The 16,088-nt window shown below is 32.0% G+C and overlaps 1 protein-coding gene across 1 annotated transcript; it reads right to left on the bottom strand.

The window, feature by feature from the left end:
• Positions 1–4,895: 4,895 nt before the first annotated feature.
• Positions 4,896–11,309, bottom strand: LOC131660763 (aminopeptidase M1-like). The gene is made up of 19 exons (XM_058930077.1): positions 11,032–11,309; positions 10,812–10,957; positions 10,500–10,602; positions 10,187–10,373; positions 10,002–10,095; positions 8,890–9,043; positions 8,654–8,758; positions 8,399–8,515; positions 8,056–8,169; positions 7,404–7,586; positions 7,011–7,296; positions 6,806–6,927; positions 6,632–6,729; positions 6,369–6,546; positions 6,162–6,276; positions 6,020–6,087; positions 5,836–5,910; positions 5,376–5,453; positions 4,896–5,237 (listed from the first exon to the last, which is right to left on the bottom strand). The coding sequence occupies exons 1-19, from the start codon at positions 11,245–11,247 to the stop codon at positions 5,052–5,054; spliced, it is 2,625 nt and encodes an 874-aa protein (XP_058786060.1). The 5' UTR covers positions 11,248–11,309; the 3' UTR covers positions 4,896–5,051.
• Between the last annotated feature and the right edge of the window lie 4,779 nt (positions 11,310–16,088).

Genomic DNA, 16,088 nt, shown 5'->3' with positions numbered 1-16,088 from the left:
CGCTTAGCGGGCTAGGTCCGCTTAGCGAGCTCAATTAATTTTTGAAAAACAAACAGCATCCGCTTAGCGGACGTGCGATTTTGCAGAAATTCACCTCTGTGACAGTCCTGCGAAATCCAACATCCCTCACCCAAAACTCAGTCTAAACATCAATTAGGCACATATTATCATAATTTCAATCATCATCTAACCTCAATACTAATTAAAATCATACTTTCAATCGCCCTAACCATAAACTCCCAAACCTAACAATCCCAAACCCTCACATATCCAATCGAAACAAACAATATATAATCAATCCTATCACCTATAAAACACATAAGAGATACTAATAGGAAGAGTCCCCCCTTACCTTGATTCAAAACTTGATTCTTCCTCTTTCTATGCTCTTCTTCCTCTTTTTCACGTTCTTCTTTTTCTCCTCTTTTGCTCTTTTTCCCTTTTCTATTTTCCAATTCCTTATTTTATGAAAATAGAGTATAACTTTAGTAAAAAGGCCTAACAATCATACCCCCTCTTTACTAACCACAACTTTGGCCCAATTACATTAATCCTCAATTTCTCCACTTAATTCAATTAAAATACTAAACACTTCCATTTAGTTAATTTAAATCATAATTAAATTAATATAGAGAAAATATGGGGTGTTACAAAAATTGCCTTTTTTTCTCTCGAGTTCAGCCGTTAACGTCAACATCAACGTTCAACGCATTCCAAAAACTTCAAAACTCAATTTAATCGGTAAGTTTTCGAGTTATTTTAGAGTATTTCCCATAATAGAGTTTGAGTAGAATTTTGGGAGTTGAAAACATTGGTTACTTTTAAAAACAGACTTTAGAGACAATGTAGGTATTGTTTGATGTGTAAAACGGATGATCAGGGGGTGAAAATTAATTTTTCCAACTATGTGAAATGTTACTCTTGTGCCACCTCTGGCCGATGCTGGATCTCCGGTGCCACCTCCTGAGCTGCACAAGGAGACTGATGCGGTTGAGGCGCCTGTCATTTATCCAGGGGGTCCTTCAGATTTATCCTTGCTAATAGGGTATGCAGATCATTCAGCCACACATATCTCAGACGGAGAGGTATAATTTATTAGACTTCTTACTTATTACTTTTTTTGTCCTCAGTTTCTAATTTTTTATTTTTAACTTTGCTTGTTGTTAACTGTGTTTTCTTTGGAAATTTTTAACTTTGAGTCAGCCAGACAAGGTGTTGGATAAGGTAATCCCTTGTGTATAGCCTATTCATATTTCCCTTAAGGGAGCAAGGATATCTCTATGGAAGTCCAACATATTTGCATTGCCTTGAGGAGCGACAAGGACCTTTATGTGGATGTCCAACATATTCATATTGCCTAAATGGGCGGCAAATATCTTAGTGTGGAACTCCGACATACTTAATAATGAAACCAAAATTTTCCCATTGTTCATAAATATTCCAAGGTTCATACATAGGTGGGCGATATGGCGTCTCGAAAATTCATGAATAGTTTAACTATAATAATATTTTAAACGGATAGAGTTTCAAGTCCTAGGGATGAGTCTCCATCCAATACATTCTCGCTGATATGCTCCATGTGGAAGCTCTTGGAATATACTATATAGTCCTTCCCAGTTGGGTTGCAACCTTCCCTACTACGAAGACAGAACCAGTTGCCTCAACACTAGGTCACCCTATTATATTTCCCACAACATTTATGGAAGAATTGCTGAAATGAAATAATTTGAATTTTTCCAACATTTACTATGGTTTTAACGCTTCCGTAGATGTACTTACGGAAAGAACAATTTTTTAAAAAAAAATGTGCTTCTGGAGATGCATCTACAACAGAGGGCATTATTAAAATTTCGCCAGGTACTTAAGATATTCAAGGGGTGTATTGAGATATTCTCTAATAACTATTATTATTATAAGTTTCTATTATATATATATATATATATATATATATATATATATATATATATATATATATATATATATATATATTTATTGTCGGTTACACCACTCAAATTAGGGGTGGCAAACGAACATATCTGTCCTGCAAAAGTCCTTAAAAAAATTGAGCGAGGCAGGGGAGTCATAGTTGAGGTTGCGGACCTAAAACTTTATTTCACCCCGCATAAAAGTGCGAGGAAGTGAGCAATGTCAGCAGACACTTACCTTTTAGGCCTAAAAAAACATAAAATTGTATTAATTCACATGCCCTACCTTGTAGGCCTAAAAAAGCATAAAATTGTGTTAATTCACATGTCTGTATAAACCCGAAAAAAAATAATAACGAACATTAGAATGTGATAATCTAAATCCTTAATATGTCCCGCACAAAAGAGCCGGCAAAATGACATGCTCAACGGACCGGATCCGTTTTGTCACTCTGAAATACTTTTTTTTTTTTTAAATGAAAGGAGTATATTTATAATCGCTATAAAAATTGATATATATTATGACACGTATACACCATGTCGTATGGATTATAATTGTTATAAAAATTGATACACAGTGTCGTGTCGTCAGTAACGAAATGGATACGCAGCCGGTAATGTAAAGTTCATGCCATACAACATCTTAATTGTTTTATGATGTTAATATTTAATTTATTTAATAAATAAAGTGGTATTATTATTTATTTTAAATCATATAATATACCTTTTTAACCGCTCAGCGGAACCTCGAGATAATTCTAAATAATGTGATCAATTGTCAAATTTTAATTTTAATTAATTAATTAATATATTTTTAGTAATAATAATAATAATAAATAATAAAATATGATTATTAATGTTAAATTGTGGTGATCTTAATCGATAAGGTGTCTTTCTTTATATTCTCTTTACGTAGTTTCTTTTCTCATCTCACTCCACATGTAAAACAACTATTCTTTGACGTAATGTAATGAAGTAAAAAAGAAGACAAAATTAAGGGAGGACAACCATGGAGATCTATCTTGGAGAAGGATAGATCTTTATCAGGTTTAGCTTAGGTTATTTCATTGGTTTGAGAGAACAATTGCGCTAGAGTTCTTACTCGTATCATTTTATTTTATATGATAAATAAGTCGGTGAGATCAAACTAATCAAAATCTCGTCAAATCAAATATTAAGTTTAAGCTTTCTAAGCACTCATCAAGACTAGTATCGATAATGTAGATTTCACGTAACGCGAGATGCATGTTCTATATTAATAAGGTGCAATGAAAAAAATATAATATCCAATTGCTAAAACATTATGTTGAACTTAACTTAACAAATTATAATAAGATTATATACGTTTAGAAGCATAGCTGAGAACAATCCATACGAAGAATTCAAATAAGGAGTTGTTCAACCAACGAACAATATTCAACAACTGTATTAGATACAATTAAAAGGAGTTCAACCAAGTGGAAAATAGGAGTATCTTAGAGGCATCAGGGTTGGCAAATGAAATGGCGTCGTTAGGGATAGTGAGTTCAGTAGCATTGAGAACGATGAAATAAGTAGCAGTGATAATGTCGAGATCAATGGTGATGAAACCAGTGACACTACATTGGATGAGGTCATGTTTAAGCCTAATGCTGTTAGTTTTGGAACAACGAATTTGGATAGACATGGTTGTCGTTTGAATTGATCCATCTTTGAATGCATGAATAAATTTGTTAGATATAATTTGAACACAATGGCTAGTTATATAGATTGTTCTAACTCTTGCACTTAGAGCTCGGGTCCCAAGGGTTTGCTCCCCTTGGGGTCTTGAATTCTATGGTACCCGAGACCGAAAAAAAATCCGAAACCCTCAAGGGCTGTGCGGGGTAAAAACTCTCTATGTGGATTAGTCGATCTATCTGGTTGGATACCACATATATTAAAAAAAAATCATTTAAATTTAATTAAATTTATTTTTAAAGTAATAAAATATTTTATTATAAATTTATATATTTCCTATTCCATTACATTGATTTTTACTTTAGTTCTCTCTCTATTCCATTACATTGATATTCCATTACATTGATTTAAAAGAGTAAAATTTGGTACTAAAATTAGGTAACACAACAAAATGGATTTGATACTAACTTGAGTTGTTTCTTGATAAAAAAAACTTTTTCAAACTCAAATTCTTTCATTGTCCCTCCAAGCTTAACTCAAATTCTATCAGATTCAGCTGATAGAGGTTCATAATTTCTTCTTCTCTGTATTTTACAAAACAAAAGAATTCTCCAAGAATTCATCCACTAGTCTTTGCTTCTGCCTCAGTTTCCGAACCTCTCATGCATAAAACAAAACAAAATCAACAACATTTATCTCACATATGTATTTCAACAAACACCACATCAGTGTCATTGTTTCATGTTTTGCAATGGAATAAAAGTGGATGAAAATGACTAATGAACAGACTTGCCAAGACTTGTCATTAAACTCAGCTACTTTATTGCTGCATCAAATAATAAAGATACTCATAATACAGATTTGACTTATTTTCCATTCTAGAAATAAATGATTGAAACATACAAGAGAAAAATTCAACGAAACACCTAGAATTTTATCTCATTTCCATAAGCATGACTCGCAGATCCAGATGATATTAGTACACACTAGTAGGACCATTCTTGGCCACAATAATGCTGATCTATGAACATGACATTTTTGGTGAATGAGCTGTGGATTTGATAGCATTTTTAGCATATTGATTCTGAAATTTTGACAAAATAGAAACGCAAAATAAATACAGACGTGAAAGTGGGTGTTGTGAGTGCCCTTGCCATTCTCTTTAATTTGAAGAGTAACAAGCATTATTTGAAATACAAGAAATCTTAGCATTATCAATCATTACCGTTCTCACTAGATTACTATAAATCTCACGGTTATTATAAATGCATTATTCAGAAAATGGTCCACCTTAAACAGACTATCGTATCATGTTCAAAAGATATTCAACTATTATTATTTATTTAGTTTCCGGGCCTTTGAAAGACACGGCATGTCTCCAAAAATCACATCGTGTAGAAAGGAAAGTCACAAGGTTACAGCCATTATTATTAAGTGAAACTATATTCAAACAAGGGTAAACAGGGGCTAGTATTTCCTGTAAGCCAACTCCTTTATAACATCAGCAAGACCCTTTTCATTCTGAACACTCTGAACCCAATTAGCATTTATATTAACTCGCTCGAGGCTCTGCTTTAAAGTTCTAACAATGGCGGGCATAGGATGGCTATCAAAGAATTCCTCCACTTCCTTCGCCTTCTCAAGGGAAGCAAACTACACCAACAGAAAACAGAAAAGAAATGGAATTATTATTGAGCATTCTATTACTATAATGCAACACCAGAATTACGGGATGTCAAGCTTGCTAAGAAAAACATTGGAAAAAGCATAGCGAAAGGGCAGAAGACAGACCGGTGAGACAATTGCACTGACATAATGAGTTAATAAAGATCCAGAACCATAAATTTTTGAGATGTTGTCCCAATTTTCCTGTACAAAAATAAAGAACAGTAAGGACATGAATATAAAAAGGAAGTGCAGTTAACAGAAAGCAAACATCATAATCTCCATCAAATTTTTCTCTTCAATATCAAAGCGCAGAGTAAATCATATCAAATTTAGAGATAAACTATGACAGATGTAAAGAAATCTTGGCAAAGGACTTAAGGAGGTATTTATACTCTAGTTCTATGATCAAGTTTTCTCATAATAGCAACAACGAAATTAAACTTTTTCAAATGATCAATTCCTAAACCTTAAAAGGAATTTAACAGCGAGAAAATTAAACCAAAATATGCAGTACACTTCATTTCTATTCAAGGTTTTTCACACTCCAAATGACTACTGCAGTACTGTGATTTGTTAATTATACCTTAAGCCATGACCAAGCCACATCTCTTCCTTCCCGACTGACACGGAGTCCATAAATAGCATCCTGACTCCGAACCTTGTACACTCGTGAACACATATCAATTTCCAAACTAATAATGATAATATGACATCTTTTGAACATGATTATGTATTATGAGTTCAAATAATATCTTAAAATTACATACCTCCGAAGATAACATAAAGTTAAGAGCTTCAAGAATTAGGTCTGGATCAGATGAAGAAGACAGTGAGCCTACAAGCATTGCAAATATTAGTATCTAGACCAAGAAATACCATGTTATGCACTCACTGAAGATATATCTTTACCCAAAATACGTGTTTTCTCCTGACTTAAGTCAGTTTCTCTGTATACTTCCAGAAGTGATTCATAACCCGACCGATTAGATTTGGTTGTCCGTCTCATTACAGCCACATAAACTGTCTGCCAACATTAAAAAAAGTCATCAAAAGAATAATACATAAGAAGATCTCACGCGTTCAAAATTTCAAATGATGCTGCAGCGAACAGCGAACCTTTCTTATATCAGGAGGAAGAAGCGGAGTATTTCTGTCTTTTAAGAAAGCCTGGAATCGCTTGCTTGCTTCATCCAGTGTCAGATCATGTCCAAATTCAGCAAGGGAAGTCAAAATTTCTCCTCTCAACAACGCATCATCATGAGTTTCTCCTGGTTTAGGATCCCAACCAAGCCTCCTGCAAAGCAATATAAACAGGAATGTTGTAGCAGAAATACTCTTATTCCTAAAAAAATCATTAACTGCAATAAAAACCAACTTACTCTGCAGAGTACTGAAGAAGGTTAATGGAAAACTGTTTGAAATAATCTAGTAAGTCCGGAACTGCATCAGCTGCAATACGTTGAACTTTTTGACTTATCTATAAAACAAGAGAATTGAAATTAGATCCAATAAATAACCTATTAACTATCGCAATATTGGGAAGATAGCATTACAGATATCAGGTTAGAGAGCACAGTATAATCGTCTTCCTCCCTATAAGCTGCCATCAAGTTAAGCAAGGAGGTCAATGATTCTTTGCGAGCCATACAAAGTGCAAATGTATCATCCAAAACTCCTGTCAAAGTAGTAACTCACAAGTTATCAGTATTTTCCTCTTCTACCGTTGGAACTAAATTGGCAAGAGATTATCTAATATACCAAACCGGTCTGATGGAGACAATAATTTTTTCTCTATTGCATATCTAAGTTTAGCAGCAAGCAACTCATCATATTTCACCCTGTAGAAACCAGCCTGCTCCACATTAAGTTTAATCCAAGATTTGCCGTCTTCGGCAATGGGGGAACCAAGTAACTCTTTAACGTCACGCGTTTCAGATTTTGTTTGGAAGAGGAAATTTTTGCGGACGTCATATGAGCCAAAGCATAGTGTTATTGGAACAATCCATAGGCCTTCCCCTTGAGCACCACTTGACAAGAATTGTGACTGCCAATAAAGATACAAGGCTCTCAAGTTACAAAAAACATAAAGGGTTTTCTCTCTTAAAAATAATCACAAAAAGGAACTTATGAAAAGGTTGGATGCAATGGTACCTGATCAAACTCCAAATTCTGATTATTGACTTTAACAGATACAACAGGATATCCTTGTTGCTTAGTCCATGTGGTCATTAACTTATTCACAGGTTCACCAGATCCTTCCTCAAGTGCAGCCCATAAGTCCTCAGTCTTAGCATTTGAATAAGCGTGCTTCTTTATATATGAAGCTAGTGACCTCTGATTATGTAAAAAAAGCAATGTGTGGAATTTAATCACAAAAAGTGCGATATATAACTTGGCTTGGCCATATCCTAGTTTTAGCATAATTTAATACTATACGCAAATTCTAGTACATCTACATATGAATCATTGAATATATAAAATATGCACTGCCAACTATTCTGTGCAACCTACCTAGTCAACCCACTCCATTCAAAGTGAAAAATCTAAAATCTGGCAACAATGTTTTACTTATGCTGTGAATAGATATACTCCCATTCCTTTCTAAATGTCGCTTTTGTAGAAAAGGAACAAAATTTATTGATTTGCTTGGCATGTGTAAAAAACCCTTAAAACAACTAAAAAGAACAAAGCGATTATAATTTATCATCCCTATGTGAGCAGTTCACTGTGGGTTCTCATTCCATAAAATTTGGCATTGAAAATAAAGTTTTATATGTAAGTGGTAAGAAGGCCAAGTATCAACCTGAAAGCTTTCAGCACCAAGATAGCTTTGCAGCATCCTAATAACAGATGCACCTTTGCTATAGCTTATTGCATCAAATATCTCATCAATCTCGCTAGCATGGTTTATCTCCACCTGCAAAAATAGTTTGCGAAGATTAAAATAGACAGACAATATAATTAACTTTCAATTTGCTTATTTCCTTTAATTCAATATATATAAAATTAATACCATAATCAATGGTATATAATACATTGCAAGCAAAATTAATCTGCGTGAAATTCCAGATCAGATACTTATAAAGTAAGTCAAATCCCTTATTAGGGGCAGACAGAACCCATGAAAAATTGAGACTAAACATTACCTCAATTGGGTGGGATCCGGCAAGCCCATCCAGTCTAAGACCCCCCTCAGATTCATCAAGAAATTGAGACCATATTTTCCACTCAGGAAACAAGCCATCAACTGCTAAATAACTCACCTGACCACACCAAAAGAAGACGACGCAAGAGCAAAAGAAAACTGCTAGTTGGTTATAGATGAAATATAAAAATTAAAAAGCATCAAGAATAACAAGACTCTGTAACGGTAACAATATGATGTGAGTAACAAAACTTACCCAAGTTGCAAAACCCTCATTCAGCCATAAATGGGTCCACCACTCCATTGTAACAAGATTGCCAAACCATTGATGTGCTAGTTCATGAGCTACGGTAATTGCAACCTTAAGAGCAACCAAAGAATGTAAGAAATATTTTCTATCCTTCGGATATTAATAAAAATGACTGGATTTAAATTTGAAATTGGGGAAATTAAGTCACCGAGACAAAAACAGTTTTTTGAAAAGAAAATTACCGACTGTTTGTTAGCGGCAGCAGAATGCCGATCATCGTAGAGTAAAGCATTCTCCCGGTATGTAACCAAACCATAATTCTCCATGGCTCCAGCAGCAAAATCAGGTATTGCAATCATATCCAATTTTGGCAAGGTGTAAGGAGTGTCGAAGTAACTGTTGAATATCACAGTTAATTAACATATATAACCCAACATTATCCACGTGCAAACCTATTATATGAAGGATGGAAATGTCATATGGAAGTAGAAAGACTTTATATAAACAACCACGAAAAGGTTTGACGGATGTATAAAGGTCTACAAAATAAGGATTTTTCCCGTTAATATAAGGGCTGTTAGTTTTTGGAAGGAAAATGTACCAAGAAAGGATGTTGTGTGTCATAAACTTGTAATGAGAGGATAGAAAACAAAGCTGCCCCTGGAAACCGATAGGGACTTGGGTATTATGGGGTGTCCAAGACCCAAGTTGAGTAGTATGAGATGCTTAGCAGAGTGTTTAAGTGGCTTGATTGGCTCTTTACCCTTGATTTTAAGGGAGGGTTCCCCCAATGCTTGGATACATATCATTTGGTATCAGAGCTTATTGTTGGTAGCTTGGGAAGGGCTACCTAAAGTAGGACTGACTCGTAAAGGCCAGTTAAAGTATTGTAGAGTGCAGCAACCGGGACTTTAGCTATTAGGAGTGGTGGTATGATAGGGATTTGGGTTGGGTATCATTGGGGTACCTAAGTCTTAGACAAGGAGTATGGGATGCTTGGTGGGGTATTTAAGTGGCTTGGCATCTCTCATCTTCCTGTTACTAGATTTTGTTTCAATTTTTTCTCTTCTTTTAGAGTTACACTTCTTTAGTACAGTAGTTGTCAGTTGAGACCCCAAATAATGTTTTTCCACGACAAGGTGATTAATGGAGTTGAAAATAAATAAAGTCCAGAAATTTTTGTGATAAATTCCCGACAGAGAAAAAAAGGATTGTAATGCTTACTCCTTGTAAGTTGAGACCCCAAATAATGTTTTTCAACGAAAAGGTGATTAATGGAGTTGAAAATAAATAAAGTCCAGAAATTTTTGTGATAAATTCCCGACAGAGGAAAAAAAAGGATTGTAATGCTTACTCCTTGTAAAGTCCCAAAGATTTCACAGCAACATCAAGTGCAAATTTCCCTTGGTTTGTTTTGCCGACTTGACAATACACTCGGACTTTGACCCCTGTAGAGATGTCGAATTCAAGAACAAAAGGGAAAGTCAGAAGTAAAAAAAAGGGCAATAACTAAAATATGCGCAGCAAACATGACTTTACCATTGGGAGTATGATCTTCCACGTAATCAAACAAACCAACGACGATAGCAACCAAATATGTTGACATGATTGGTGATTCTTGATATGAAACAGTTTTGAAATTGTTATCAATTTTTTCTTCAGCAACTGGCATGTTGGAGAGAGCAACAAGGTCGGAAGGCACATCCAATGTAATCTTGAAAGTAGCCTGCAATATTAATTAAACACAATGAATAGTTGGCCAAACCTCAAGGCATTCATCATTAGATACAGTAGCCATGAATATTTTCTAGTTGTGTGCTTAACAAAAGGTCAATTAAAAAGGGAAAAGGACCTTGCAAGCAGGCTCATCCCAACAAGGAAAGCATCTTCTGGCATCAGCTGCTTCAAACTGTGTAACTGCCATATTCCTCTTCTCACCGTTATGCTCATATTTGCTGCGTATATATAAGCATGTCCATATGATATATAGTAACCAATAGAACTATCAAACAATCAATTTAGAAACCAGTAAAATCCCAACTTTTTAAGTTCAGTTCTTATGTAAATTCGATTCAATGATCAATCCCGAAAATCATTTTGCTTTCAACTTGTTAGTGGAACTTTGAAATCAAGCAATGAAAAGCTAAAAAGAAAAAAGAGTTACCTTCTGTAAAAACCTTTCATTCTATCATTCAATATTCCATCAAACTGAATAGACAATAGACCCAATCCAATAGGTATTTCCTCTGGAAACTCCAAGACGAGAATTTCATCATCTTCAAATAATTCAACTTTTGAAGGTTTGAAAACCTACATGCACATTTATCAATCCTAAATCAGAAAAACTCAAGTAGGGATCGAGAGTTGACAAAAAAGAGTAGTACCTTAGAGGAATGACGGTTGGTGAAGGAAACGGCGTCGTTAGCGACGGTGAGTTCAGCTGCATTGAGAACGATGAAATGAGTAGCGGTGATGATGTCGAGATCGACGGCGACGGAACCGGAGAAACGGCATTGGATGAGGTCGGGTTTAAGCTTAATGTCGTAACGTTTTGGAATAGCGAAATTAGGAAGACGAGCCTGTCCTTTGAATTCATCCATGATTGATAATTCGAAATGACAAAAACAATGGCTAGTTATATAGATTGTTCTAACTGTCACACTTTTTCAAATTATTTGGAATCAGTTGCACTTCACACTTTATTTCATTTTAATTTAATTAATTTTTTTTTTGAAGTAATAAAGTATGAAATCAATAACAATTAAAGACAATTTTGTAAAATTGTTACAATTATTTTTTTTATTCATTAATTTTTTAACTAGCCGTCTACCCGTGCTATGCACGATTTCGGATTATTTAAGTTTTATTGATAATAAAAATTATATAAAATTAATATATAAGAATAATAAATTATTTATATGTTGTCATGCACATTTTAGTGCTATAAATTTTTTAGTAATAATAAAATTGTATAAAGTTGATATTTAATAGACCATTTCACCTATTTTAAATTTAGAAAATGTAATAAAATTATAAAAATTAATTTATAATAAAAATGTTGATTTATAAATTATCAACATGATGTTTACACTAACATATAAATATAATCAAAGAATAACCTTGGAAGAATTGAATCTTGTTGATTCATTCCATTCACAACCTACCAACATCAACATTACCTACATACATAACCTTGTCACATTAACCTATTTATCTCAAAATCAATAGGAATTCTATTTTTTAAAAGTAAATGGAGAGAGTCAACAAAAATTGCATTGTAATATCTCAAAATCAAACAAAAGTATAGTATAAATATAACTATATTTGTAAAAGAGAAAAAAATGAAAATTCTACACATGATATATATATATATATATATATATATATATATATATATATATATATATATATATATATATATATATATATATATATATATATATATATATATATATATATATATATATATATATATATATATATATATATATATATATATATATATATATATATATATATATATATATATACTTCAATTAATTCACCTTGTAACATTCATATATCACAAATCAACTTCTTCAACACTATATTTATTTAAAAATATATATTGTCATACATGAAAGTTCGTACATACACAAAAAAACACATAATAAAAATTAAAAAACATCAATACAATTAAGACTAAAGATAAATAAGAATAAAAAAAGAAATATATCATAATAATGAATTTAACATTATTTAAGAGACTAAAACTTTAAAATATTCTATCCAAGATAATATTTATTTCAATTAATCTTCTAACATTTATCGCTCAAAAATTTAATAAATGAGTAAATGGAGTTTTTTTATTGATTTATTATTTATTAATAAGTAATATTTACTTTTTTTATTTTATTAATTAATTTAATATTTATTAAAGATTTTGGCGGGAAATTTTGGTGAGAAGAACTTTTAGAATTATAATTTAGTATGATATGATTTTGGCGGGAAATTTTGGTGAGAAGAACTTTTAGAATTATAATTTAGTATGAAGTATGATAAGGGTGAAATAACCTTTAAAAACTTTTATAATACAAAGGAGGTAATATAAATTTATTTATTTCCTATTTACATAATTTTGTATTTAAAAAATTTTGTTTTTAAAGTAATAAAAATATATTTACTATAAATTTATTTCCTATTTGCATAATTTTGTTTTTAAAGTAATAAAAATATATTTACTATAAATTTATTTATTTTCTAATTATGTAATTTTGTTTTTAAAATAAAATATATTTACTATAAATTTATTTATTTCTTATTTACGTTATCTACTTTTTTTTGTTTTTTTTGTTTACAACTATTGATTATAGTATAACTGCAAAAATAGATCATATTCAATAAATGTGATATTTTTTAACAACAACTTACTAAATAAAATGGACGATTAAAATCTTTTTGAGATGGTAAAACGAATGATTTGTTACCATCTCTTATAAGGTTGCAAGTGGAGATCCTGCTTTGGAGAAGTATGCTGAGAGATCTACATGCTGGTCATCATACATGCTGATAAAAGGAAGTTCGTGGAGTTTTAATCACATATATAGCATGAGAAAGACATACATGGCATATATATATATATATATATATATATATATATATATATATATATATATATATATATATATATATATATATATATATATATATATATATATATATATATATATATATATATATATATATATATATATATATATATATAAATGCAAATAACCAACTTTAAAAAAAAATTACCCAAAAAATTAGATTTTGGAAAAAATTACCTGGATAACATAAGATAATATCATAAACTCAACTATGAACATACTTCAAATTGTCTCAAAAAATAAAATGCTAAATTAATTAAATAATCCAAACATCAACTCAAAAAGATAAAAGCGTCTCAAACTCAAAGAGCACCAAGATAAAACTAAATAATGCGGAAAAGGTAAATAAACGAAGACGCCTCAATGCCATCTTCCAACTTATATAGCATATACTCCTTTACCTGATTATTTGTACTTTAGAAGAGTACATAACATTACAAATAAAGACAAGGTTGAGAATAACTTCACAAATGTTAATAGTATATTAAACAGCAAGGATAATTTTAACATAACATCAACATCAAACACATATTAATTCACACCCACAAACAATTACAATGCAAGTATAATATGCTATATAATCCTCCTCCAAAATGCATATGGTACCAAGTTTTCGGATGTCACAGTTATTTTATTAAACTATCCACGTCTATGGTCTCTTTCTGAACCGTGTTCCTCAGTGAACCTAAGACTGCCATTGGTTCCTCGTCTCGTTTACCTCTCTGATATACATGAATGCATGAATCATAGTAATAACATTTCATAACGCGTATTGAAACAATAATTAACATCTCAACTCATATTCAACAATAAATATCTCATACTCAACAATATTCATCTCTGAACCAACAAAATTTTACCGATGTAAAGCCAATACTATAATTTCTCTCTAAATTACTTAACTTAACATATCATATAATTATTGTCAAAAAAAAACATATCATATAATTACAACTCAATAATTATATTATTATTCACAAATACTCATCAACAAAGCAAAATTATTAACTCATCTAAGACATCAATTTAGTAATAAACAATTATTCACATGCATAACAAAACAACTTTAAGCATAAATAGTTAGTCAAATTTTAACTCTAGCAACTCAACTCATAACTCTTTTATTTTGACTGCATGAAACAAATAATAATATTGGCCTCGAAAAATTCTAAAGATTCAAATACCTTCAACTCCAACTCTAAATAAGTCAAAGAACTCTAAATAAACAAAAATATAACTCTAAACTGCTCAAAAAAATTCTGACAACTCCATAACAACTCTAACAAGCTCTCACATAACAAATTTGACTCTTAAACTTATCAAAAAGGTAACGAAAAGTCACTGAACTCAAAATTGTTCAAAAACTCGCTGAACTCAACAGCAAACCCGAAAACGTCGACTCTCCAAACCGTTTGCCGCCAACTATTTGTATTGATTAATTTCATCATGAGTAGTTAGATTCCTCTTATGTTTTGTTTTATTTTATGATGAACCTATTGTTGAGACTTGAGAGATAACATCGAATGATGCTAATATAATTTCTTTGAATTTTTGCTATTATTTAGTTAATGATTGTCGGCATTGCTTTTTGTTTGTTAGGACATTCGAATTGATCTTGATAACAGTGACTACTAGTCCTATGACTATTTATCTGACGTACTTTAATTGTTGAATTCTCTAATTGACTAGGGATAATATGATTAGGAATTGTAAGTTAGGGATTAACGAGCTATGTTCCTTAGCCTGACGATACAGTTGGCAAGAGGGATCGGAAAATTGACATTTAGGATAGTGAACTACACAGCAAGGGATTGGGTGTAATGGTAGTGTTAATTCATCGTGTAACTTTGTATTCACTACATGTCTGTTAATGCGCGTTTCATCAATCAAGTAGAAATAAGGAGTTCTGACAACAAAACCTGGCCGCTTTTTTCACTATTGTTATAAAATTCTTCTCTTGCGTTTCAACTAAAAGTTTGAAAAATCCCCCAATTACTGTTTTAATTTACATCGCATAATATTCCTTATTTAAAGCTTGCAATTATTATGGAGACGAATTTAATTTTTATTACTTCGATAGCAACACTAATAGACTTATAGTGATTTTGTCATCAGTTATCTAGAAGACATATAGAGATTAAAGTTTATTTTCCTCGTTGTTTCGAATAAGAAGAATCTATGTTGTATATATTTTATTTGTGTCCGGCAGTCAAAGCTTTGTGGTCTTTTGTTCTTAATTGGTTGGAGGTGGATATTAGAATTGTAGTAGACTCTTTGGAGCATGGGCGGATCTACACTCCAACAAGCCGGGGCGCTGGGCTCAACCCCTCTTTTCGTCTCTTTTCGTTGTATACTTTCCACCTAATAGTCGATTTTTAGACAACACGAGGGACAAAATTAGTAATTTTTAGACAAAATTAGTAAAAATAGGGTGTGAAATTTTTGGACAGAATCAAGGACAAATTTTTTAAACAAAATCAAAGGCAAAATAGAGGGGGTAAATTTTTTCCCTAAACTCCCTAAAATTTTTGACTCCGCCACTGCTTTGGAGAACGATTTCTTCTCTTTCTTTGACCTTCCTAAAGCTAAAGTTTCTAAAGGGAAAAGGGGTTTTATTTAACTCTCGGTTTGTTGGTGTATTTGTTATGTAAAATTAAGGTGTTGTTCGGTGGGGGGTTTTAAAGACATTTCTAAAAATGATCCTGAGTCTCAATTTTTTTTTGCAATAGTTGATTGATACTGAAATCTTTTTTCTTAGGCTTTGTTTACGAATTTGGAGGAGAAATTTTGGAAAATAGGAATAATTGGGTGAA

This window comes from Vicia villosa, linkage group LG3 (genome assembly GCF_029867415.1).
Source record: "Vicia villosa cultivar HV-30 ecotype Madison, WI linkage group LG3, Vvil1.0, whole genome shotgun sequence".
Taxonomy (NCBI): domain Eukaryota; kingdom Viridiplantae; phylum Streptophyta; class Magnoliopsida; order Fabales; family Fabaceae; genus Vicia; species Vicia villosa.
Note: the sequence above shows the minus strand (reverse complement) of the source record. Positions and strands in the feature narration are given on the sequence as shown.

Bases quoted from the DNA above. Each gene is read 5' to 3' on its own strand.
- LOC131660763 (XM_058930077.1), bottom strand. From the start codon at position 11,247: ATGGATGAATTCAAAGGACAGGCTCGTCTTCCTAATTTCGCTATTCCA. The intron at 8,170-8,398 runs GTAATGTTTAGT...CTATTTTTGCAG, and splicing joins CCGGATCCCACCCAATTGAG to GTGGAGATAAACCATGCTAG. The intron at 5,238-5,375 runs GTCTGTCTTCTG...CTGTTGGTGTAG, and splicing joins TCAGTGCAATTGTCTCACCG to TTTGCTTCCCTTGAGAAGGC.